Genomic DNA, 27,593 nt, shown 5'->3' with positions numbered 1-27,593 from the left:
GGCTCGGGAGTCACACTCAAGGCCAAGGTCATGACTACCTCTGAGAATGAGCACTTGTTTCACTCTCCTGGCTACTTACTATACCCCTGGCCCTGGTCAGTTCCCTCAGAAAGGGTATCCCTGGGTGAGAGGTGACCCGTGTTATCTAGTGTAGGATAATATTGCCTCATGTGTATTCTATTAAATGCTAGTTCTGCAAGCTGTTAATAATTCTTCTGAGAAGTGGTTTCATGATTAATGGTAGATTAAGACCAAGCTGTCCCTGTATTGTCAGTACTGGCCTTCTTAGAGCCTTTAACATGCTAATATCCACTGTGAATCTCCAAGAAGGGGATATAGTGAGCAGCATTTCCCAAGGGTATTTGGAAAACTGCTTTCACAGAGGATCTCACCAGGCTGGAGTCCTTACAGCACATGCTAGGAGGTGTTAGCAGACCCTGAGTGGCAGGAGTGGCAGGAGTGGGAGGGGCAAGGGGGATGGACCATCCAGGACAAACAGTTTGATGGCCAACACTAAAGGGGAGGTGTCCTGTTTAGACCTCTCACTGTGTTATAAGAACAACTCCTAGTGTGTGCTGTGGGGGAGCCAACGTTCAGGCTATGAACAGAACCATCAGGAGCCCAAACCCTGATTCCCGTATTCACCTGTATGGGCTTAGCCCTAGGTGTTCACATGGTCACTCTATAACCTGGCAGTCACTTTTATCCCATGCCCAGCTCTGCGGGGACACACATTCCACGGCCATCTGGACCTCTTAATTCACAAGTCCCTTCTGCCCCGTGTTCAGAGGAGAAACAAAGACTGTCTCCATGTATAAATGGCCTTTTCCAGGAGTGGCAGAGACAGCATGCAGGTACCATGGCTCCTTCATTCCATGCCCAGCACCGATATCATTCTTCAATCACAGCTTTTCCACTAAATCTGGAAGCAGTGCCACAGTCTTGTTCACACATAATCCGAGCAGCACTGCCAATGGATCCAGGTTGGCACACGAGAAAAGCGATTTGCTACCCGTAGCCTAGACTTTACACACCTGGGACAGGGAGTCGTGGGAAGCAGAGTGTCTGTATGGCCTGGAGTGACGATGGTACTGGCTGTCCCCACTGAGAATTCTGAGACGGCCTTGGGAGAATTCAGGGGAGGAGAGTCTGGGGCTGCTGCGTCTAGGATCTCTTCTGGCCAGGGTTAATCAGGACAACCTCCTCTTTGCTTGTGGGAAGAAATGTATTTTGAGCTCCTCGTATACATTCTATGATGGAGGCGGAGGTTCAGTGACATCGTCTTGACAGGCCAAAGACAGATGCTATCATTCAGTCATGCAAGTGTACTCATCCATTAATCCAATGAGCATTTATTAGGTACCTACTGTCTCCCAGGTGCTGTGCAGAAGAAGCATTTTGTGATGGATCTCCTTAAGGAGAAGAGCGTAAGGCAGAAGATACTATCTTTGTTTTGTGGAACACTTGCCAAAACACAAAACGATGAATCAACTGACCTTAGGTCCCTGGACAGGAGGTGGACGGATACAGGGAGAAGGAAGGCAAATGTAAGAAAGCATGCCAGAAATAGAACCCGACACCGTATGTTTTATGGCTCATAAATACCTGTGAAAAATGTACCCTGGAGCTTGGAACACTGTCTCTCAGGGCCCAGAGGACATCATCAGACCCCATGAGTTGCGGGAAATAGAGAAGACTGGGGAACGTGTGTGGGAAATCACTGTGTGGGAAACCACACAGCTGTGTGATAAGCACAGAGGAACTGAGGAGACATGGTGTCTAGGCCCAGCCATTTCAAGTAGCTGTGTTAACCCTGACCTTCCCCTCGCAGGCCTCAGCTTCTCAATTATGGATGGAGGAGGCTGGACTTTAGCAGTGTTTTCCAGTCCAAATGATACTGCACACAGTAATCACATATACTTTCGTCCACCTAAAGTCAGTTTCTGCATCAATGGGAAGAACTGTCCTCCTCCTCTGCCTCCCCCTTTTCCATGGGAATAAAGTCTAGCTGGGCATATGGTGGCCTAGCTAGAGAGTATGTTTCCCAGACTCCCTTGGGCCTCAGTGTGGCACTTGGTTGATTTCAGACTAATGGGATCTGAGAGGAAATGGTGTGTGTGTGTGTGTGTGTGTGTATGTGTTCTGTGATGCGTGCTTCTCTATGGATGTATAACTGTCCCCTGGTCTCTTCCCTGGCTGGGAGAGGAGGGACTTGGAGCAGCTGCCCTGGGCTCACGGGTAGAGGCCCCATGTTGCAGATGACAGAGCCACCTGTCAGCTCTGGGTTTGCCCGCTTACCTCAGAGAGAAATGAACCTTGTTTGAGCCCCTGTATTTTGGAGTGTCTTTGTGGTAGCAGTTTAGTCGACACATAACAAATAAAACCCTTTCAGAGCAAAACTTGCCCCAGGCAATCGGGTGGCTCATTCTGTTTTCTTTTGGGGCTAATCCCACAGTCTAGCTAGACACTCAGCCTGCCTGAGATCAGGTCAAGAATGGCAAGATCGCTAGTAGGCATCTGGGGATAAAGATGCCGGGCACCAGAGTTTCTGGATGAATAGAAGGAATATTCGAGGCCGTCCACATTGAGCTTGCTGAAGGCATGTGATGCTGACCCCTGCTTAGAGGAGCAAGAAAACAGGGTTCAACCCCCGGAAGCCTTACCCGCTCGGCTCCGGTCACTGTGTAGGCATGCTGACTCACCAGGCCGTCTTCCATTCTCCTGGCCTCACCTGTTGGCTTTAAAGGACGAAAGCAGACCAAGCATTAAGCATTCACAGGCTCTTCAGAAAAATAGAAAAGCACAATTCAATCAGCAGCTAAGCTGTGGTGGGATGAAAAGCATCCCACTGACTCACACTGGAACGGCATATGTTCTTGGAACTCTTTTCTAGAGAGGCAGAGTTTGAAGGCTGCTGGGTGGTTGAGGCCCCAAGCATTTCGTACCTCAGGGGACTGCCCCATTACTAACAGAACCCCACTGAGTCCCGAGGCTGACCTGGACTGTGTGCTCCTCCAGTCACTGGTCACCAATGACACACAGCACAAAACACGTCGGTGGGGCATTCTGGGGGAGTCGGGAATACCCACCACCCCCGTGCCATGAGTAACTAACTGGGGTGCAAAATGCATATTAGTTTTCAGGTGGCATTTCAGATTGGGGGTGTGTGACTCAAAGCTCACGTGTTTACAGGGTGAAGGAAACATCCTCACGGATAGGGGGCTGGCTGTCTCAGAATAGACTCCGAAATAATTTGGAGGATCACCCAAGCTTTTCAAAATGGGACACACTGACCTTGGGATGCTGTCTTTGGAGCCAGTGAGAATCAAAGAGTGGCCCAGTCACTCCAGACCCCACTGCTCACATGAAAGCACTAGGTAAAGGCTTTGGAGTCAGGCAGCAGCATCTGAACCCTGATCAGCCACTTGCTGGCTGTGTGATGGTGAGTGTTTTACTTGGCTTCTCTGAGCCCATTTTCCTCTTCTGTAAGTGAATTCTGCAACCCCTCTCCCAGAGGGAAGGCTGCTGTGAGGATTCAATCAGGCGGCCTCAGTGAAGGATGGTCTCCATGCTCTGCGACGTCTGCTTGGCTATGCCCCTGACTACCTGAATGGGTTGGTGGCTGGACATTCCTGGGCGAGGAAGGGCTCCACCCAGTGTCGGGAGTCTACTCACCGAGGCCGGGGTGCCGCAGGTCACCAGGGAGCCTGCCTTGGCTGCTGTCTTCAGTATCATCACCAGGTCAGAAGGAAAGGAGTGCAGGTCGATGCCGGTGACCACCCCTCCTGTGAGGTCCACCAGGGCATCAGGAAGGAAGCCGTAGTGCAGGTTGAGATAGGACCCATGAAACCTGGGAGAGGGAAAGTCACAACCTCCCCTGTGGCGACTTTGGTGAGATGCGCCAGGCAGGGAGGTTGCCCACCTGACATCCGCATATTGCCCAGAGAAGGAATGCCTGATCTTCACCTGTACTAGGGCCACCTGCCTTCCATTCACGACGATGGCGTTTCCAGCAAAGCGCCACTGTCCTTCCCCTGCTCAGCTGGGGCTGGGCGACCTCACAAGCAGCAGTATTGTGCAGAGGTCAGAAGTTCAGGTGCTGGAGCCACAGGGCAGGGGCTGAATCCCAACCTCTCCTTATATTTAACCGCTTAACCTTGGATAAGTTATTTAACCTGGCATGTGGCAAGCCCTCAATAAACACTGGATATTCTGGTGATGAATGTCCACTGTTTCCTGTTCAGTTTAATGATAGTGGTAAGTACTCATGTGAGGGATACTGTGCTAGGCACAGGCTGTTCAAAGATGGGCAACCCCCTGTCCCTGCCCTCCAAGAGCTCAGCCAATGACCCTGATGCCTGCTGTGGCCACATGCAGCCTCTGTTCTCATGTAGTGTGAAGCATGGTCCAGAATTCTTACTCTCAGGACTAACCCACTCATCCCAGGATCATCAGGGATGTTAGTCAACTTGACTGAAGGTAACACAGGTGAGGACAAGTCCTACACAACATGACTTCAAAGCAAGCCACCTGGAACCCTCGTACATGTTCTGTAAAGCACTTCTTCCCACTCTTGTGTGGGGTTTCTGCCCCTGCCCAGGGTTATCACCTCATTTCACTTCCTCCCTATTATCCCCCAAACCTGAGTAGCCCCAATCACTCACTAGAGAGGCCGACAGATTCCAAATTCAAGAGCCAAACCACTCGGGTTCAACTCCTGGCTTCCCCTCTCATGAGCTCTCAATCCTGGGCAGGAAGCTGAGACTTTCTAAGGCTCCCCTTGCTCAGTTGGGGAGTGGGCATGTAACAGTCCCTGCCTCGATGGGCTACTGTGCCCCTTCTGCCAGTTCTTGCATGGATGACATGCAGAAAGTATCTGGCTTGCAGAGTGCATGCTTGTTACATCACTATCAGGCACAGCAAGGCCACCCTCGCTCAGCAAGGCCACCCTCACTCTGCTTCTACCTCCACAACTGTTACTTCTTTGCAACAGCCCTCTGCCATGGGGACATTTTCCTTAGAATGTCTACTTTCTGCCCTTGGGGTTCCGTTTGCTATGAGAGTGAGTAGATCATCTTGGAACAGAGAAGAAATGCCTGAGGGCCCAGGGAGAGCTTGGGGAAGAGCACACCTCTGAGTTTATCCAGGTAAGGACAGTGGGATGGGCATTCCAGGGAGGAAGAATCCCCGAGCCAAAAAAGCATGGTGGAAGGGAGCCAGGGATGGTGCTCCTGGAAGAGAGGCTAGATGGACCACTGAAGCAGGCCAGAAAAGGGCAGAATTGTTTTGAGAACTCAAGTTCCTGTCAATGGGGTCAACCAAAAAGGCTCCCAGGGAACCCTAAAATACAGGCAATGCAAACCCAAAAAAGGACATGGAGCTGAGGCCAGGCAGGGAGTGGGGAGAAGACCCTGCCTTCTGGTCTCAGAGCTGCCCAGTGGGAGACTTCCTCACCACTGCCCCTGTCACTCAGCCTTCTCACCAGAGACCTTCTCTTCTGTCCCTGGAGGGATAAGCCAAGGCCAAGACCCTCATAAGCTGGTGGCAATGTGGGCAATCTCTGACCATGGCTTTCTTTCTTGTCCTGTGAATCAGGGAGGGGGTCTGGGTCTGAGATCTTCCCTGCTGCCCCTCCAGGGGGCCTTCAGCCTTCCCTTCCTGGTCCTTCACTTGGAAACAGTAAGGTTGACTGGGTAGGCTTGTGGGGTCCTCCAGACCCTCTTATCTCACTATATCTCCACCTCTGCCACTGGGCGTCACTCAGAATTCACATAAGTTCGCTTCAGCAAATACATGTCAAGTAGCCAGTCAAAGCAGGACAATGTCCCAGGCACAAATGCCACGGAGGGCTTAAAAGAGTCTTTTTACAAAAGAAAGCTCTGGATACACCGAAGGGCCCTTCTACAGAAACTGCCATGTGACAGATTGATCTCAACTTGTTAAAACTGGTTCTTAATCTTATCTTCCTATCTCCCTAGACTCTTATCTCTGGGGTATTTACTTAGTCAAATTCAAAGTCTTATTCAATGACCTTATTCAATTCAAAGTCAAATTCAATGACCATTATCAAAGGGTCTTGCCTAGTTGGGGCTGAATGCCTGACTCTTGATTCCCCACATGTATTCTGGCTCTGGGTCCTAGATTAGGAGGGGCTTTGCTGAAGGTACTGGAAGTTCACAAAGATTGGGGTTCTGGAGCCCATTCTAGAACCCACCAGTGTGACCTCCCACACTGCAACAGCCCCATCTAGATGCCCTCAAGAGCCCTCTCTGGCTTTAAACAGGGCTGCATCAGAGCCATTCCAGAAAAGCAGCCCAGGCCCTGTCCTGATACATTGGCCCACTGCTTTGGTGTCTATGGGCCTCCTCTGATAACTTATGCTTACAACAACCTACAGTTGCCACAGAGATACTCAATGCATGGGGAGGCCAGCCGCCCCTCTCTCACTGTCTCTCCACAATGTCCACAAAGCCTGTCTCAGCAGAAGCTGGGTATTTTGACAAGGAGTTATCTCTCTGCTTCACAAACATGAGCTCACGAAGACTGCTGATGCTTCAGAAACATGGCAACTATTCTTAGCCCCCTTTGCTGACAGGAAACAGAAAGGGAAGAAAGATAGATCTGTGTTCACCACACCTGTCATTACACCTTGTCACCTGAGCCCAGGAATTCTGAGAGCGTCTTGTTCTCGTCTCTGTGCTTCAGCTTCATTTGGGGGAAATGTCTATCTGCCCAGCAATGCTAGGAAAGAGGGATGAATTTAGACATCTAAATCAGAACCAGAAAGGATGCTGAAATGCTGTGACTCTTAATTGCCAAGATTCCATACAGGATGATATGCAGCCTATCAGATCTTGTCCCGCAATCTCCTATTTTATGACTTCTGGGGACAAAACCTTGCCAACATAGATCTGACTCAACCGATTCGTTTCCAGACTCCCCAGTTGCAAGGAGAGTTGAAAGTTTAGAATGCATGTGTTCACTGGCCTACATTCTTGGCGGGGGAGGGAAGGAGGGTCATCTCCATCTGGACGAATGCGTTCTCCATGTTTGTGCTGTGGTAATTGTGTGCCAGACACTGAGTCCCAAAGAAGCAAAGAGACAAATCTTTTTCCTATAGAACTGACAGCCTCAAGGGATGATGGAAAAGCACACAACAAGGGGAACACTTGACCTTGGGCTGCTCATTTCAGTGTTCTGAGCCTCAGTTTCCTCATCTTTCAAAGAAGGAGGTAGGGCTTGAGACTGACAGAGGTCCCCTCCAGCTCGGATAGCTCAAATTCTATTGTGCTCACTCCTGCATTCTATGATTTCCTTCTTTGGTTGGAGGGGAAAGCTTTTAAACAGCTTACTAGTTTGAAACATTTTATCCTCACTAGATTTCTTTAGGCAGTAGAATGTGGATTCTGGGTCCACTTTCCCATTTTCTTTTCAAGCTGAATGATTGCTTTAGGTTGACTGTTAACAAAATGGGGTCAAAGTCATCATTTCATTCCACAAGGTTTCTAATTCTCCAAGTGAACTGGCATGCTCCCCTTTTCACATAAGGGAAAAGCAAAGCCCTGAAGTGGGGAGGGCTGAATCCACAGTGGAAAGAAATGGCAGTGTTTGCGTAAGTCACTTAGAAGCAAATTAACCTCCCCAAACATATGGATTGGTTCAACAACCTTGGCTGTTATCTCGGATTCATTCTCAAATGCTAATGAACAGCTCTTCTTGACACTGGAAATGAGCAACAGCTTTAGTTTTTCACAAGTAGGCTTGACAAAAAGAATGCAAAAAAAAAAAAAACAAAAAAAAAAACCTCTTGAGATGCATGGCTGTTCAAATTGTAACCTCCAGAAGGGTAGAGACTGGGGTGGTCTGTGGGGTTGTTGGCATCCTCATGGCATAGGACTGAACTCAGCAGGGTCTTCAGTCTTCCTAACTGATGTGCCTGGGTCAAATAACTGAAAACCCCAGCAGATTCCATCTAGTGACTACCATCACATCACTATTTGGAATTTTGGCTTCCCAATCTGTAAAACGCGGTGGGTCATGGTGATCTTTGGGGAACCTGATTCTATGACACTCCAGTAATTCATTTGCTCCTGAAAGTGATGGTCCTTTTGTCCCCCAGCATTGATTTCTAGCTCTGATGTGTCCCTCACCTGTGTAGGTCTCTATGACAGTGACATCTTCCACACAACATACAGTTTTGCTCACACCTATTGAAGCCAGTCTCAGAGTCTTTATCCTAGTTCCAAGCACAGTGCCTGGCCTATGGTTAAATGCCTAATAAACATTGTCTGAATAGATGCAACTCAAAGAGGCTAAATAAAATGTATGAATTGGGGTATTTATAAGTCATTGAGCTTGTTAACACTAGAAGGTAGTCTTTGAATCATGGTTCTTGGACATATAATAAACAGCAATTCCTGCCCTGTCCCCCCACACAGATACAATCTCATAGTGGCCATTCCAGGCCCCCAACTGCACCACCTCATTTTGAACTGTCCTGCCCCTTGGTCTTTGCTTAAATCCTTCCAATAGTTGGGAATAACTTCCAACATATCCCCTTTCTCCTTGCTGAAATTCTACCCATCCTTCAAGGCCTCACTCAATGCCATGTCCTCTATAAAGTCTAAGCCTGACTCTATGAGTCAGAAAGTCAAGATTGTTTTCTTTCTCTGTCCTCTGATCAGACTTTGACCTGATATTATATGTTATTTGGGCTCTTATCCCAGCCCTTGAAATAATAGTGTTGTTAGTACATATCTCTGTCCAGCCTAGCCCTGCCCACTCCTTGTTATGTGCCTCTGGGTTCCTCCCGTGGCTCCAACAGAGCCTTATGTACAGTGATTGTTTATGAAGGATGCCCAGCTAGGTGGCAAAGGCTCTGATGCTCCCAGGGAATCATGTGCATTCAGCAGAGCTGCCAAAAGTCCTGGGGCCAGCTGCTGTGGAGCATCCATCAGGACAAGCAGCTGGGCAGGTAAGGCCAGCATCGAGGCCCTGTGCTGAGGGGTGGGCCATCCTTACTTGGCATAAGCTTTCTCCAGCAGGCAGGGCCAAAACTCTTGGTTGTTGTTACGAGGATGCACAAAGAGATATTTCCTGTTGAGGATAGGCAGGCGATCATCAACCACCACTTCAACCCACTGGCCACACTGCCAAAACTAGAAGAGAGATGAATATATGCCTTAGTAGAGCTGCGGCAGAAGGGAGCTCCAGGACCCCTGACCCATGCCAAACAATAACCACTGTCACCACATAACCTCCCCAGTATAACAACAAACTCTATCCAGAACAAAATCCCAGCCGAGGTCAGTGGACAGGGGCCTGGCATGTCAACTTCACTGGACAGATGAGTCACAGGCCAAGTGAGTCAAAGAAAATACATGCTAAGAGGAAAGAGACTTGGGTTTCTGTTTGACTTTGCTACTAACTCTGGCCTCACTTTGGCGGGTGCTTTATGAGCTTCAGACACACAGGAGACTCTCCAAGTATATCTTGGGCACAAAAGGGCAACACAGGGAACAGTTGCTGAATAACAAGGAGAATGGTAGATACAGAGTACTGTAACGGGGGAAAGGAGAGCCTACCAGGGGCTAAAGGCTTGAGGGAGGCGGCAGGATTTAAGCAGGTGGCAAGGAGGTAGGAAAGGCATCCCAGATGGCAAGGACAGTGTGGGCAAAGGCCCAGAGGCCAAATGATGAAGATTGCTCTGGAGGACTGAGCAGTGAGAGCCTCGCTCTGGCCTTCCTCAACTCATGTGAAGATGTCCTGCCATCAGAGTAGCAGAAATCAAACTGGCTAGCACTGCTACTGCTAAGAGCACAAATGAACCAGATGTTTCTCTCCAAAACAGACTGCTTTAATCTTCAGTGTTCAACTCTTAATGGTTCACCCGGGGACATGACCAAATGAGGAAAATTCATAACAAAGCCAGCCTTTTGGAGTTTCTTGGCTGGTCTCCCCTGTGCTGGATAAGCAGCAGGGCTTCCAGCTTCAGGCTTGAGTCTTGATGAAGGCAAGCCTATGACAGGTGGGCTCAGAGTAAAGCTGGGTGGATGTGATCTATCATCTGCTTGGCAGTGACGGGAAGTCATCCACATGGCTTTTCCACATCTGGGTGTCCCAGATGTTGGGCTGTTTCATCCAGCTGAGGATGCACTTCACAGTAGAGGAGACTGAGACAGAGATGTCAGTGGAGACAAAGCAAAGAATATGTTTTCACGGTCATTAGTGAACTCAGTGCACTGAAGCTGGTTCCGGCACAGCTGTGGATTTGTGTCCCTACTGCAGTAAAATGTGTAGACAGGTGAGGTTAAAAGCCAACAGGGGTGTTATGAGGAGGAAGGTCATGAAATATGTTTGGCACACCAAGGAAAGCTAGAAGTGGGGTACTGGAAAAAGAGCCTGATCTGGTTTAACTGGATAGCAAATGTAGTAGACAGTGGCCAGTTAGTGGAACTGTGCTTGAATACTGGTTTTACCTTTAGTTACCTGAGCAATAGACGTTGGGTAAGACACTGAATTCTCTGGGTATCAGTTTCCTTATCTGTCAAGTGGTGGTAAAGTATGAACTTCCTCATAGGGCTGTGATTGGGATCTGATGATATTGTGAAAGTAAGATCAGTTTTGAAAGTAGTAACTATTTTTCAATAGCTTCTTTCAGGACCTTGGATAGTGCCTGGTGCAGCGTAGACTGGAATGAGTCCTGGCTTGAATGAGCTCCTCTGGTTGGTTCTCCCTTAGAATTCACCTTCACCCCAATATTCCCACATGAGTAATGCTGACCAAACTTGCTCTCCTTATACAAAGGGAACACCAGATAAGATCATTGTTCCCAGAAAGGATGCAAATGGTCAAGAATGAGGTCACCAATCTGCATTTCCTGGTTCACCTCTACTTGAGGAGGGCTGGCATCTGAATAGTGTCTGGACCCTCCGAGAAACATGCTGGTGCCATTTTGTCAACACCCAGGTGTCAGAGGGAAGACAGAAATATTTTGAGCAAAGTAGCCATGTTGCCTGGGCACTGGGCTCTTTCCAGAAAGCAGTGCCAAGTTCAGAGTGATAAGAAGAGAGGCACAGAAATCAATACCTCAGCTGTTTCTGGAGAATTGTGGAACTTTCTCACCATTCAGAAGGGCAACGAGTATCCTGCTTGTGCCTCAGTTTCTCCTAACTACCTGTTACTACCAACACTGGCAGTCTAAGGTGAGCTCAGACAGTAAACCTTGCATCTTCTAGCTTACTCCTTAGTCAGATCCTTGGACCACCAGGATGAGCATCACCTGGGAACTTGTTAGAAGACCTAGTATGCAATTAGTTGGACTTTAGGAAGAGAATACAAAGTAAAGGAGGACACCCAGAAAAAAATGAAGGGAAATTTAGCTGAGCAGAAAAAGGAGTAAAGTCTTCAGAATGAAAGGGCTCAATGAATTCCAGCCAAGATTAGTTTCAAAAAGGCACACATCTGGGCATACTTCAGAGAAATTTCTGAACACCAAGGAGAGAGAGAAAGTACCTCTTATAAACTTGAAAGAACATATTGCATACAAAGCCAAAAGCATAGATTGACATTGGATTTTTCTTCTGCAACATTGGAAGCTGTAAGACAAAGAAATAATGTTTACAGACTCTTGAGGAAAGGGAATGTGATCCAAGAATCTCAAACCCAACTGACATATCATTCTTAAGCAAGGGCAAGTGAAAATATTCATGTGATCAGAGGAAATTATTCAAGGAACTACTACCTAATGAGGATGAAATTAGAACAAGGGGAAATAAGATAAGGGGAAATGAAGGGTGAAAGAAACAATGGTGAGCAAGGAGTTTAAAATATACTTTTATAAAAGTATATTTATAGAAATATGGAAGTGAAATTGATAAGGAACAGATGAACAAAGAGAACAGAAAAATGTAAATAACAGGAAGCTGAATTAGCAATATGAGCATCAGATAGAGAAGAATTCAAAGCCCAACACATTAAACACAATAAAGAGTGATATTGTGTGAGCTTTATTCCAACAAGCAGATAGCAAGAACATAAAACTTTGGGCACCATAGAATAAAACAGGAAAAGGCTAAAGCTAAAACATCTGAAAACATAAGAAGGACGCTCCAAGGTATAACTTTGGGAAGAAATTCAATTCACCTCTTTTAGAATTTGACAAATCAAGCAGACAAAAGTTAAGTCAAGATAAAAAAAGTTAACTGCAGACACAACAATCTGCAAATCAGAAATCTTGACTCCATATGTAAAACCTCTGATCACTATATTCTTCTCATATGTCCATGAAGCATTTGCAAAAATTGTTGTAGATTTGGCCATGAATAAAATTTTAATAATTTCCCCAAATGTAGAGATTTTATGAATATTCTCTGATCATAGTTTAATAAATAGAATATAAACTGTAACCAAAGCTTAATCAAAACTAAAAGTACATTGCATTAAAATTAATAAAAGACATTTTATATCAAAACCTATAAATAGATAATATCTCATATAAAAATTTATGGTTTTAAAAGTTTTCATTATAAAAAAATGAAATATGGCCTTTTGTAGCAACGTGGATGGAACTGGAGAGTGTAATGCTAAGTGAAATAAGCCATACAGAGAAAGACAGATACCATATGGTTTCACTCTTATGTGGATCCTGAGAAACTTAACAGGAACCCATGGGGGAGGGGAAGGACAAAAAAAAAAAAAAAAAGAGGTTAGAGTGGGAGAGAGCCAAAGCATAAGAGACTGTTAAAAACTGAGAACAAACTGAGGGTTGATGGGGGGTGGGAGGGAGGGGAGGGTGGGTGATGGGTATTGAGGAGGGCACCTTTTGGGATGAGCACTGGGTGTTGTATGGAAACCAATTTGTCAATAAATTTCATATATATTAAAAAAAAAAGTTTTCATTATTAAACAAAAAAGACAGAAAAGTGTACAGTTTCAGAAAACAAACAAAAAACAATAAAATTAACAGAAAGTAAACAGTACTTAATAAAAATAAATTGAAATTAGTTATATAGAAAACAAAACTCCAAAAGAAAAACAGAATAATGAAAATCAAAGGTTGATTTGTTCAAAAACCAATAAACAGATTGCTTTGGTTAAGAAAACCTGTATTATGAAGAAAAGGAAAAACAAAAATATAGCACAGGGATTGATAAAGTGGATTTAATCATAGATTAGAAGAAATTAAGTGAATTTTCAGACAATCACATAAGCAAATTTTGGGCAATAAATTTGGTCTGAGAGAAGTAATAGTTGGTTTTCCTGGCAAAAAAAAATTTCAAGATTAACCCCAGAAGAAATAAGAGACACAAGCATTTTAATAGCTGTTGAACACATTGGAAGAATAAAAGAAATCATGTTGAAAAAGGAAGTGGTTCCAGATCTTTTAACTATTGTCTATTTTACTTTCAAAGATCAGATAATCCATGATTAACAACCATTGTTCAAATTATTTCAGATCAAGATAATGTAAAACTCAGTGGGTTCATTTTAAAAAGCCAACATAACTCAAACATGGTAAAAACAACAACTAAAAACCGATTCTACATGTGATATAGATGCAAAAATTCTAATAACATTTTTAGCAAATTGAATCCCACAGTGCATTAAAACAATGGCAAACCAGGAGAAAACATCACTAAAACCAGGAAAAGGCAGGACTTTATTCTTGTCACACCTTTTTTTTTTTTTTTTAACATTTATTCATTTTTGAGACAGAGAGAGACAGAGCATGAACGGGGGAAGGTCAGAGAGAGAGGGAGACACAGAATCCGAAACAGGCTCCAGGCTCTGAGCTGTCAGCACAGAGCCCGACGTGGGGCTCAACTCACAGACCGCAAGATCATGACCTGAGCCGAAGTCGGATGTCCAACCGACTGAGCTACCCAGGCGCCCCTATTCTTGTCACTCTTATTCAAAATTGCAAACTTCTAACTAATGGGACAAGGACAAAGGGCAAAGTAAGTTCTATAAATAATAAAAGTAGTGACAAAATTATCTTTATTTGCAGAGAATATTCATTAACTAAAAAATCCAGACTCTACTAAAGAAAAACAAAATTGGAACTAATTAAGGAATTTGGTAAGGTGGCTAGATACAATTTCGTATTTAGTAAGGAGTGGCTTTCCTCTTACCAGTAACATCTAGATAGAAATGAGGGGGGTGCCTGGGTGGCTTAGTCTATTGAGTGGGCTGACTGGCTTAGGTCATGATCTCACAGTTCAGGAGTTCGAGCCCCACATTGGGCTCTGTGCTGACAGCTCAGAGCCTGGAGCCTGCTTCAGATTCTGTGTGTCTCTCTCTCTCTGTCCCTCCCCTGTTCACACTCTGTCTCTGTCTCTCTCAAAAATGAATAAACATTAAAAAAAATGAAATGAGGGGGAAATGTCATTCACATTGGCTGCAAAATTGTAAAATATTTGAGAATACGTTTAACAAGAAGGGTGTGACACCAATGTGGAAGCATAGCTATAACATTTTATTGAAGGGCATAAAACTAGTTCTGAATGAATAGAAAGATATACCATGTTTCTGGAAAGGAATAATTAAAATAATAAAAGTGTAATGTTCCAAATAAATACATACATTTAATGCTACTCCACTCTGCATCACAGAGTGCCTTTTCTTTTTAATTAGACACAATGATTTTAAAATTCTCATCAAAGAATAAAAGCGCAGGAATTACCAAGATATTTTTGAGGAAAGAACAACGAATAAGGAAGGAAAACTTACTCTGCCAGATGTTGCAACTTACTCTACAGCTACTGTAATCAAAATAGCAAGATACAGCACAGGAATCAACACAGACAAAAGCTCTATGATGTGCAGGGTTCTTGATTAATGACTTTTTTTTTTTTGCTAAGTGTTTCTGCTATTTCTTTTTATTTGCTTACATGAAAACGTTTTAACTCCCAGCTCTCCCATGTGCTGCCAGACCTTGAGCTCAAATCCTTTCTTAGAGGTACGCAAAGTAACTAACACACAGGTGAGCCTTCCATTGTAGGCTAGCAGACCATGAGAATATTCAAGATACTCGCCTGCCTGTGCTCACAGAGAACCTAGGTGAGAAGTGTCCCAGTGGTGCACATACCCGGAAACGGAAGATCCCTGCGTAGTGGCATGAAAAGCTTTGGTCCATCAGGATCTTCTGCAGGTGCTGTGGATTTTGTGTCAAGGAGCCCAGTGCTGCCAGGAACCAGCAATCTCCTGTGAGGGGACGGAAGCCATGAGAGGTCTACTGAACACATCTGGAAGCCCCACTCCACACATTTCGTGGGTCTTTGTCACCAGAATCCATACACCTTCTTCTGAATAATACATTCCTTTTCTGCCTGAGAGAGGAGAACTGGGGAAGGGTTCACTGGGGCCAGTTCCAAGCAAGACAGAGAAGGAGCTGGTGATGATGTGGGGTAGGGGTGATGGGAGTTGGGGTGGCTATGAGGAAGGTAAAAAGGGATGGGGGGGATGGTGATGGTGAGGGAAGTCAAGAGAGCCCCATCCAGGAGTGCCTGGGTAGCTTACTCGGTTAAGTGACTGACTCTTGATTTCAGCCCAAGTCATGATCTCAGGGTTCATGGGTTCGAGCCCCACCTCAAGCTCTGCATGGACAGTGCAGGAGCCTGCTTGGGATTCTCTGTCTCCCGCTGTCTGCCCCTCTCCTGCTTACATGTGCACTCTCTCAAAATAAATAAATAAACTTAAAAAAAAAACTAAAAGTGAGCCCTAGCCAGGCCTCAGCAGGGTTGTTGGGACAACCTGCCTCTGATTCGCATCTTGCTAGAGCTGCCCAGAGCTGAAGTTACAGGAAATCTTGTTGCCAGTGTGAACAGTCCATCCACACAGCACCAAGGGTGCCGACCTTGCCTCCTCAGAAGCTGGGGTAGAAATCTGTGGGTCTGGGTGGGCACCTCCTTCTGTCCCTCCCTACCTGGAGGCTGACTTCAGGCTGTCTGCCCTGATCCAGGGCCAGGAGGAAAGACGTTGAGTCCTTACCGGCCTCTCCTTGTTGGATGTCAAATCTGCTTGCACCTTCCAGGATGAAGTGAGGTTCTGATTTACCCTCTAATATATCCTTAGGCAAGAGGGAGAAAAGCCATGAGCATCTTTCATTCCTCTGTGTCCCCAAGTGGTACCCACGACATCACTCACTTTGTCTTTGAGGGGTAGAGGTTAATTCTTAAACAGGTGCTTAAAATCCGAGTTAGAAAAGTTCCCCTCATTCTTCAGGTTTGATTGCTATCAGGAAGGCAGATGTCAAAGGGGCATATATGTAACTGACAAGACAGGCAATAAATGTACAAGCAAAATGCAGGAAAAGATAAACATAAATAAAGGCTCAGGATCCTTACATCAAATAGTCAGCCATCCTAGTCCCAACTAGCAGTGTTGTAGTAACAGGTTATAAACAAACAAACAAAAAGATACATTTGTTAGAGGACCCTTTTATAAACATAATAAAGCATTCATTGTGACATGTCCTCTCTCAGCACTAGGGCATTCTGGGCTCCAGGTTCGAGTCCAGCCACGCGCTCTACCGGATGCAAGATGTGTTACTCCGACCTTTGTCCACTCCCGGGCTAACTCACAAACTGATTCTAGAAGACCCCAGGTCCCTTGTCTTGGGTACTGTTACTTGGAGCCCAGTCGTGCCCCAACCTCTAACACACAGAGCGCGTGGCAGCCACAGAAAGGGGTTTGCGAGAGGATTCTGTAGTGCTGCAATATCTAGGGAGAATTTGGGGAACTCCCAGCAGACACAAGGATTGTGAGAGTTCCGGAAGGGGCTCCCATGGGTCAAGGAGCCCCAGGGAGCCCCCAGGTTTTCCCTACTGGAAGTCTGCAGGATTACCCTCAGCACCCTCTCTGTGCAGCTGTCCCCAGATTTCTACTGCATTTGCATACTTCGGTCATTGTTCCTGTATCATTTCTTTTCACATTGACGAATAAGTCCCCCCAGAGAACAGGCCCGCAAAGTGGAAGTGGATTTATTTGCTCAACAGCCATGAATGTACAGAGTCCTGTGCTTTGAGAGACCTGTCGGCCCTTCAGAAACTGCCAGTTTCCTGGTGGAGATGCCAAGAGGCAAACAAAGGCCTGCAGGTCTGCAAACACCTCAGCCCGGCTTGTGTGGGAGGGGTAATTGCCTCACTAAACCTGTTCCCACTACCTTCTCTACAAATAACTGGCCATCTCACATTCACCAGGAGAGGTGCACTCAGGCTCAGACCCTCCCCGGGTAGAGGCACCAAGCTGGCCTGCCCTTTCCCCACATCTGGGCTTCAAGCTGGGCAGCTAAGTACCCATATCTGGGGGGACGCAGGGACCTCTCCCAACACAAGCCAGCAGCACAGAACTCTTTGCAGGGCCAGGGAGGGAGTGAGTGTCCCGGTTCCAGGACAACTCCAGGCACTTCACCCAGCTGTCCCCAGCCCTTCTACTGTGGAAAGGAGGTAAAGATCTCACTAGCATTTGCTGTCACTGAGCAGATGCTTAAGATCTTCCACTCACAGGAATTAAAGAGACAGGAGGCCAGTGGGCTTGGATGGGGAACAAAGATAGCTTTGCTCAACTTTCCTGACCTGCCCGAAGCCCTAGCTCTCCTCTGCTGTTTGCTCTGGTTTTCCCTGCAGTGTGACTGCAGAAGGGGGGTGGGCGTGCTGAGAGTCATGGAGACAGACCCAGGGTGAAACCCTGCCCTGCCTTCTCCCTGGGTGACCTTGAACACTTCCTTGACTTATCTGAGCCTCAGTTTCCTCATGTGTGAAAGGGAGACTCCGGTGGCAAAGCCATTGAGGCACTGACTACCTTGCTGAGGTCCAGGGGCTTTATTCACCCATCGTCTCCCACTAGCCTTGCTAAGCAGGAGTTTTTCCACCTAACAGATGAGGAAGGATGTGGATCCTTGGGACATTGGACAAGGTACATGTTCAATAAATATTGATTCCCTTCTGTAATATTTGCAAAATTCAAAAGGCCATACTCACAGACAAACCCAGAGCCTCAAATGCATTCATTATTAAACATGATAGAAAAAAAACATGAATTAATCAACTCATAGATGTTAGAAAGACAAAAAGAGCCTCAAATAGAGGCAGAAAAGAATGATAAAAGACAATTAGTGAATTCTAAAATAGAAAAACAGCAAGACCAATAAAGCAAGTAACTCGCTCCATTTGGGGAAGAAGGTTTACATAGACCCAACCTTTAACAAATATGGTAGGGAAACCCAACTAAAATTAGAAACAAAAATGAGATTTTAGCAATATAAAAACATGACGTAAAATTCTATACTAATCAATTTAAAAATAGTGATGATTATCTGACTAAAATTAGCATGGCCAAAAATGATTCAAGTTAGTCAGTAAACTTTAAAAGATAACTGCAATAGTATTTTCAAATGATCAAAGAATATCTCCCTGACAGCTCTGTGAAGGCTTTCAAGTACACAGGATTTCCTGTGGAGTTCTCTCACACTTTCAGGGAATAGACCATTCTTGTATCACTTACAGTTTCAGCGAAAAGAAAGAAAGGGAAGGAAGGGAAGGAAGAAAAATCCTGCCACCATTTATTTTAAGAAGCCAGCATAGCCTGGGACAGTGAAAGCACAAGAACATACACACATTATAGATTGATTTCACTTATGAAATATACCAAAATAAAACACATGGCAAATGAATGAACAAGAAATTATTAAGACTAACCCACTATAATCAAGCAGGGTTTGCCCTAGAAATGAAGGACGCTGATTTTGTATCAGGATATATAATAATATAAAATAGCATTTACATGCACCAAAGGAAAACCAATTTATATCCTTCTAATGAATGCCACACAGGCATTTAATAAATGCACAACTTTCTCTGATTTACCAAAATGTTAAAAATTAAAATAAAAAAATTGTAGTTAATTAGGAACAGAAAACTATTTTCATGCTATGAAAATTAAATGGCAATTATTGCAAATCAATATTCAACATAAAGTTTACTGGCAAACACTGGAATTGTCTTCATCAATGTTGGGCACAAGACCAGCATCTATATCTCCTATCCTCTGAGCTGCCCATTCCTTCCCCACCCTGGGTTTTAGAGAGGTGCTCAATGATCTAAAAAGTGCAGAGGTAGGAAGAGATGGAAATTACACCCAGAAGCATTTTAGCCTGCTGGGCTGATTTGCTGAAAGAATAGGTAAAGATGAATGGATAAAGAAGATGTGATACACACACACACACACACACACACACACACACACACACACACATATACAATGGAATATTACTCGGCAATAAAAAAGAATGAAACCTTGCCATTTGCAATGACATCAACGTAGCTAGAGTATATTATGCTAAGCAAAATAAGTCAGAGAAAGAAAATACCATATGATTTCACTCATATGTGGAATTTAAAAAGCAAAACAAATGATCATAGGGAAAAAAAGAGAGGCAAACCAAGAAACAGAGGATTAAGGCGTGCACTTGTAATGAGCACCGGGTGTTGTAGGGAAGTGTTCAATCACTAAATTGTACACCTGAAGCTAATATTATGCTGTGCCAACTAACTGGAATTTAAATTAAAACTTAAAAAGAAAAAAGATGACTGGGAAGATGGCAATGTCCGCAGGCGTCACCAGGTGGGATGGGCACACCAGGACAGTGAAGTGTGACAAGACCGGCAAGTAGTAGTCTCCACCCTGAGTATGACTCAGAATCACCTGAGACCTTCGCTGCCCTGGAGGCTGCTGGCTGCTGCGTCTCACAGCCTGGATTTAGTAGGTTAACTGGAGGTAGTGTTCAGCATTTACACAGTAACACAGAAGATTCTGAAGCCCTGCCAGGGAAAGGGGGCAGGTTCAGGGAAGCTGAGCAATTTGATTACAGATCTGCAGGGAGAGGGCTGTGAACCAGGCAATGTGGCTCCATAGTGCTCAGATCTCTCCCCCGCCCCCAGACCACGCATGCAGATAGGAGCTTCTTGATGTCCGTGTTCTCTGATTCTGCGAGAGGGGCCCTCTGGAGGGTCTGAAACATCATTTGTACAGAAGAAAGGTGTGATGGTTAATTTTATGACTTGACTGTGTCAAGGGGTCCCCAGATATTTAGCTAAACATTAGTTCTAAGTATGTCTGTGTTTCCAGATGAGATTAACATTTATTTGAATTGAGTTCAATAAAGCAGATTTCTGATCCCTGTGTGAATAAGCACCATCCAATCCACTGAGGACCTGAATAAAACAAAAGGGAGAGGGAGAATTTGCTCTTTCTCTGCCTGATTGATATGGGTAATATCCTATAGAATATATAGATATATAATAGATACACACACACACACACACACACACACACACCCTATTGTTTCTGTTTTTTTGGAGAACCCTAATACAGAAGCCATCAGCAATAGTCATACTAAGTAATCTTCCCAACTTCTGCACTGTGAAGTCCTTTCTCGAGGCAAATTTTGGGACAATCTATGTTATCTTATGGATGCCAGAAGCACATATAATGCAAGAACCCCTGGAATCTTAATACCCTCTGTGAAGCGGTACCAAACCAGGCATTCTCCTGCAATCGCTTCGGGAGGGGTGTCTTCCAATGCAACATCACTTGCTATGTTTTGGAGTGATTCCTGCAATCATTTTGAAGGCTGCTGTTAGATGAGGGAGCATCAGGGTCAGCATCTTGGCATTCAGACACAGGCTAAATATATCATTCAGAGGGTGGGCAGAGTTCAGCCTGGGCCAGGTGACAGAGTCACTCCCTTTACTATTTTTGCTAGAGAGCTTTGTTTTATTGGCATCAAAGTTCTTTGGGTCGATGGCATTTGTTTGCTGGCAGGTTTACCTTGTCACCTTCTGTTACCTGTTGCCTTCATAACCTACACTCCTGTGTCTACTTTGTTAACACTTTCCTTTTCTGAAGAACTCATTTGGGACCTAAGGTAAATCATTTCTAGTGAACAACCCTTTCAGAAACTCCACTCTACTTAAAAGATCAAAGTTGTTACCTGGGTAGGTGATACTTCGTTTTGGGATGGCCACAGGCCAGGATCCACAACGGGGCTGGGTTCTGAGCTCTGAGCACCCATCAGACAGCATGTTTCATGCCCACAGCCATTCTTCAGTTGAGAAGCAAAATGATTCTCCCAAAGTATGGGGTCCAAGATGAAATTGCCATCTCTCAATCTGATACACATTGGTGACCCTGCTGTGAAGAATTGTATCTATATTTCTGTGCTGTCCAATATGGTAGCCACAAATCATATGTGGCTACCTTAAATGAGATTAAGGGGTGCCTGGGTGGCTCAGTTGGTTAAGTGTCCAACTCTTGGTTTCAGCTTGGGTCATGATCTTGTGGTTCGTGGGTTCGAGCCCCGCATCGTGCTCTGTGCTCACAGCATGGAGCCTGCTTGGGATTCTCTCTCTCCCTCTCTCTCTTCCCTTCCCCTGCTCGCTGGTGCTCTCTCTCTCTCTCTCTCTCTCAAAATAAATAAATAAGCTTTCAAAAACTTAAAAAAATAAATAAATAAGACTAAAATTTTGATCCCTCAGTTGCATTGACCACATTGGAAGTACCAATAGCCACTTATGACTAATGGCTGTTGTACTGAACGGTACCAAAGGAACCTTTCTATCATCACGGAAAGTTCTCCTGGACAATGCTCATCTACTGAACAAAGATAATAATATGATCTACTCACAGGGCTATTATGGTAATTAAATGAAATGTCATATGTAAAGTGCTTAGATTCATACTTATTGCATATACATATTTGATAAATGGGATTTAGCATTATTTATGGAATTAAAATTCTAAAAGGAAGTCACTCTAGCACCAACTTTCATTCAGGATATCAAATAGATACACCAAGTACAAGTCTAATTCTCAGCATTGTCTCTTGCTGACATGGGGTGGGGGTTGTAGGCAGTGCAGAGGCTCATGAGGAGTTGGGTCTCCTCAGTGCCATTTGGTCAGTGCAGGGTCACAGGCTGTTGCAGAACCTGACTGACTGCCACTAGGGTGGCGGGGGGGATGTGAGAAGTGGGGTGGAAATTTCTTAAACAAAGAGAAACTGAATGAAGCAAGATATGAAGGAGCTTCTACTTCAAAGTTCCAGCAGCAAAATGGATTAGGTTGATTATTAGAGGGAGAGCAAGAAGGAAGGAGGGAAGGAGAGAGAGGGATGGGAGAGGGGGAGAGAGGGGGAGGAGGGAGGGAGAGAGGGAGAGAGAAGACATTATGGGACATTAAACAACCTTTCTGTGCCAGGCATAGAAAGCTGAGTTCAGTTGTATGCCAACTCTTAGTCACTCTTAGTGAATCTACCAAGCCCAGGTGAGTATTCAAGGTAGAATAATATCCATGATGGTTTAGCACTTGCTTAGAATATGGAGCTTCGCCATTGTCCTTCCAAGCCTTGAATACGGAGATGGCCTCAGGAGACTTGGTGCCACCTCAGCCATTATACATGTGAACTTAATTTAAGGAGTGCCAGCCATACCTCTGGACAGTGACTGGGCAAGCTCTAGAGTGGGAGGCAACCTTCTGAAAGTGGTGACAGGCAGCGGAACGTGAGAAGAAATTCTCTCCACACTCCCTGTCAGCCTCCCCCTAGGACCTCAAATGGTTTCATCTGACCTACATTTCTCTCTAAATGTGTTTGCTGAAATTAGCTGAGGGCTGATGCTGGCTGGACTGTGAAAACCCATGGATCCAAAAGGACAGCCCCTGAGGCTGCTACCCTATGCCATCCCTCCCAAATTAATTATAGCAACAATAGCTAGTGTTTAGTAAGTGTTTGCAATGTGCTAGACTCTAAATATTGTCTTCATTTATTCCTTAAAATAATCATGTGACGTACAGGTACAACATTTCATTCTTACCTCATTCTTTTTCTCCTAAAAAATGGAAAGCAGGACACAACACAGAGATTGATTCCTGGTTACCTAGATGAACTAGGAGTCTATTGGTGCACAAAATATTATTTGTAGCAAATAGGAAATCAGAACACAACATGAGCTTACAATGAGGCCTTATGGAGACAATATAGTGTGATAGGAGTACAGGTCTTGGAGATAGACTCTAGGGTTCAAATTCCAGCTCTACCATTTTGGGCATGTTACTTAACTCTTTCTATTTCTCCTCTGTAAAGTGGGGTTAATAATAGTACCTCCTTATAACATTACTGTGAGGATTCAATGAGTCAAAGGACCTAAAGTTGGACCTACCATATGGTCAGCACTATGTAAGTGTTGGCCATTCCAACTAGGATTGAACTACACTGGCCATGGCTCCTTGTCCAAGGCTCTTCTCAGGCACAACTATAAGCTGTGGCACTTGAGGATGTCACCATGTGGAAGGGGTGAATTCAGTGGCTTTCTTGTCTACCATTCTATCTGTTAAACCAGTCAACCTACGGAATCTCAGCTGCACATATGGAGCTTGAAACCCATGTCAGGGGCCTGTAGATAAAGTCATTCCTTCATCCATTCACTCACTCGTTCATTCAAATCCTAACAGAGTCCTGTCGGGCACACAATCCCATGTGAAGGAAAGTGCAGCATATGGAGGCTGGACTGTCACCTTGTGCAAGTCACATCCCCTGTCTGAATCTGTTTTCTTCTCTATACAACTGGGAAAGAACAAAGGAGACAAAGTAGAACAGGACACATGGAAAACTCAGGAAAACACTATACAAATGTGGACACTGTGATGAGGGACACAAAGACATTTGTCTCAGCTTTTGGCTGAGGAGAAGAGTGGGAGTAGGACGTATCTTCCTCTATTTCAGGTTCCTGGAAGGATTCTGTGGAAGTCATCTCACTTCTGTTTGCCTCAGTTTCTCCTTGCCCCCAAAAGATAAAATTTGAGATGTTGCTGAAATCAGATAGTAAGAAACTCTGAACCCTTCCTAAATAGAAATGTTATAAATTCTCCAACACTATAAATATGGTCTTGTATCTATTGCTCAGCACCTTGTAAAAAAGAAAAAAAAAAGAACATTTCTAAAAGAATCTCAGCTTCTAAAAATAACAAGGGGAAAAAATATATAACCCTTCCAAACTTTAAATAGAGTTCTCTGTTCTGCTCCCCTTTGGAGGGGAAGGCCAAAAGAGGATAATTTCTGGGGACTTACTGCCTCTGGCTGGTGAGATGGATCCTAGAAGCCTGAAGCACCACCATCTGATCCTGAGCCCCACCTGCGCCCTGCTCACACTTCCCTCTCCAAAACTACAAATCTGCCCCCTTGACATCAGAGCAAGAGTCGGTACCTCCAGAGTTTAATGTCTTATTTTATGTTAGCAGAAAATATCCTTTTTGTATAGACTAAACTGGCTTTATTGAAAGTACTCAGGAGAGTGTTTGGCACTTAATCAGTGCTTGGTAACACTTGCTGATATCATAATCATTAGCTTACTAGACATTATCTTATTTTCTCTTGTTCTAGGTTCTGCTGGTTGCTTTTGGAAGCAAGAACAGGAGGATTGGCCTCAGGATCCTTAGAGTGGTCCTTACCTGGATCTTTTTCCCTAATGAGATTATGAGAATGGTCAGTGGGCTGAGAAATATTTCTTGGGAACAAATATAGTTTAGAAAAACCAACAGGGCTCATCTCGCCACAAGGTTGAGTTAGTGACCAACTACTGGCATAGGGATTTGAATGTTTCCCTGAAAGATCTTCCTAATTTGATGTCTAAAATTCTTTTATAAATGATCAACCCTTTACAAGACTGACAATACATATATAAATGAGAGGGGTGAGGCAACTATTTAAATTCATCCTATTTTATCAGTGACTGACATGATATCTTCCCTTTGACTAAATTCTAACAGGGGAAAAGAAAAAAATAAAGACAGTGGTAACTGAAGAGAATAAAGAGTGATGAAGACTGACAGATGGGCTCAATTGTGGAGATGGAACTGACCCTAGAGACCAACTACCACAATCTTCATACCCATGGTTTCCCATTTCTCAGATGAGAACACTGAAGCATGCAATCTAGTGATGTGCTCAGTGTGAGAACTGGGTTAGAACCCAGGGGTCCTGGTTGCTGGTACAGGGTCTTTACATCCTACTGACGATACAACACTATAGCTAAGGGACCAGATAAATTTCATTCTCCTTCCTATTTGGTTTGGGCCACCCTTGAAAACTAAGTCACGTGCCCATCCTTCTTTCAGTAGGAGGTACCATGACAGGCAGTTGAGAGGGCCCAGGAGCTGGGTGTGTTTCTGGGGGGCTCACTCACCTTTGGCCGTCTCCACATTAGTCTGGAGAGGTTTTTTCCCTGGAGCAGTTGCAGACCTATGGAGGAAGTCTCCGCAGGAAAGATCTCATCCTCAAACAGCAGACCTCTGCTTAGGCAATGATCCCGCAAGAAGTTGAAGTCTTGGCCCTTGAATTTGATGACAGGGGTCTTGGCTAGAGTCTCCTGGTTGTGTGCCATGACTCTCCTTAGAAGATGCCTAAGGCCTTTTCCTTCTGGTAAGAAAGAGAGATATTTTTAGGAATACGCTGTCAAGTCCTTTGCATCATTAGATGTAAGCCTTGGAAAGGCACTCAGATGTCCTCCCACTACTTTACAAGCGAGGGGACTGAGACCCCGAAATGTTCTGTCCCCAGTGACACATCTAGTTGGTGGGTGATCCCAGACTAGAATCCAAGCATCCTCTTCCCAGTCCAATTTTCAATCCACTCTACCGAAGAACTACTCAGTATGCTCTTATGTGCATGAGAGACTATGGGGGGTGTTTGTACATTAATGAACATTTATTGAGTGCTGACCTGGTGCCAGGCACTTTTCTGCATGCTGGCAATCCAAAGATAAATACGACATGATCTTTATCCCTTAGGGGCTCATTATCAAGTAGGAAAGACAGATAAGACATTTAAACAGCTAGCTATCATTCAACAGAAAGTGTCTAATTAAAAATGTGTACAAAATCCTGTGGATATAAAGAGGAGGGGCCATGAGCTCCCAGGAAAAGTCTAGGATGACTCTCCCACAGACAGTGACATTTGAGCAGGGCCTTGAAGGAAGCAGAATGTGCCAGATGGAGAATTGGTTATATATATATATATATATATATATATATATATATATATACACACACACACACACACACACACACACACACACACACATGCACGTATATATACACACACATATATATACATACACACACACACACACATATATACACACATATATATATACAAGTTATTATCTATATAATTTAGAGTATCAAGTGCACAGAGGCCCAGGAGTTGAATTGGAAAAGTCATGGGTGTTAGAGAAAATGGAGGGGTGGGCAGTCTGGAAGGGTCAGTGGGGGTAGGAGCTGGGGATAGGGAATGTTGGCAGAGAGGGCCAGGAAAGTAGGTTGAAAGCTGGATTGTGACATGTTTTATGCCCTCTGCAAGCACTGCAGGGACACTGAAAAGGTAGGTAGGTCACAATCAGATCTGTGTAAAGGATTGTGGAGTGAGTTAAAGGCCACATGGAGGGGATGGATAAGGACTGTGGCAAGGAGGAGGTTAGGAGGCTCCTCCACGTGTTCGTGGGAGGGACAATGTTAGAGCATTAGTAGTGAAAATGATGGAGAAACAGACCCCAGAGTCATTCTATAGGTAGAACCAATAGGATTTCATGATGAATCAAATACGGGGTTAGGGGAAGGGGATGTGTAGTGAGAAAAAGAAAAGGCAAAGTGGTGAACAATCAAATGGGCTTTAAAGTCTGCTTTCTGCTTTCATCACCAACCTACCAGTTCCAGAATTTGGAGTTAGTATTCAAGCCTGCAAACCTTTCTCCATCTGTACAGATAAATGATACCAACCTCATAGGGTTTGCTGTGGTATCAAATGAGGTTCAAACTAACATACCAAGCAGAGTGGCTGGCATACATAGGCACACAATAAATGTTGACCTCCCAATTTCCTTAAGGATATGTCAAGGAAATCTAGCAGTTCTTATTCAGGAAGCCATAGGGGTGTGACTGATGCCAATGACCAAAATGTGTATCACATCCTCCATCTGTGAGGGAAGCGGAGTTGCATCTGAATTCTGAATGCACACTTACTGGCTGTGGGACTTGAAAAGTCTCCTTAGCCACTGACGTAGTGCTTTTCAAACTTCTTTGAGCAGGACACAGAAGACCCAAGACCACAAGACCTATGGACCTATCCATTCCTCCTTAACAGCAGAAAAGGAATCAAGTGATGATAAAGAACTAAAGAGGGAAATAAATGAACAATTCATGAAGAATATGAGCTTACATTCAAGATCTTGGATCATACAAAAAAAAAAAACAGCACACAAACTCAAAATAACTTAGCAATGTTCTTATAGTTAACATATAATAATAATATGTTGTAAATTATTTAGATAATACAAATTCAGAGGCAGAATATCATCTATAACGTGTCACTGTACATGCATATGCAGAGGGAATTATGCATACAAATGTCTAGCAAACGAGGTAAAAATAATTTATATTTGAACTACTAGGTTGGACAAGAGGAAACTTCCATTTTTTTAGGTCAAAATTGCTCAGGGGTCCTGGGTGGTTCAGTCGGTTAAGTGTCCAACACTTGATCTCAGCTC

At 44.5% G+C, this 27,593-nt stretch overlaps 1 protein-coding gene across 1 annotated transcript in view; it reads right to left on the bottom strand.

Moving 5' to 3' along the window:
* Positions 1 to 25,433, bottom strand: part of CAPN13 (calpain 13) — a 52,857-nt gene extending 27,424 nt beyond the window's left edge. The window contains exons 1-6 of the mRNA XM_047067657.1: positions 25,236 to 25,433; positions 15,991 to 16,069; positions 15,089 to 15,204; positions 9,022 to 9,158; positions 3,676 to 3,850; positions 2,664 to 2,738 (exon numbers count right to left, since the gene is read on the bottom strand). Coding sequence (XP_046923613.1) covers positions 2,664 to 2,738; positions 3,676 to 3,850; positions 9,022 to 9,158; positions 15,089 to 15,204; positions 15,991 to 16,069; positions 25,236 to 25,433 — 780 coding nt within the window. The remainder of the gene's footprint in view (positions 1 to 2,663; positions 2,739 to 3,675; positions 3,851 to 9,021; positions 9,159 to 15,088; positions 15,205 to 15,990; positions 16,070 to 25,235) is intronic.
* Positions 25,434 to 27,593: the final 2,160 nt, after the last annotated feature.

This window comes from Lynx rufus, unplaced genomic scaffold (genome assembly GCF_022079265.1).
Source record: "Lynx rufus isolate CCGP_SWC_20201006 ecotype Redwood Valley unplaced genomic scaffold, mLynRuf1.p SCAF_8, whole genome shotgun sequence".
Taxonomy (NCBI): Eukaryota; Metazoa; Chordata; class Mammalia; order Carnivora; family Felidae; genus Lynx; species Lynx rufus.
The sequence above is the reverse complement of the archived record's forward strand: the minus strand, read 5'-3'. Positions and strand labels throughout refer to the sequence as shown.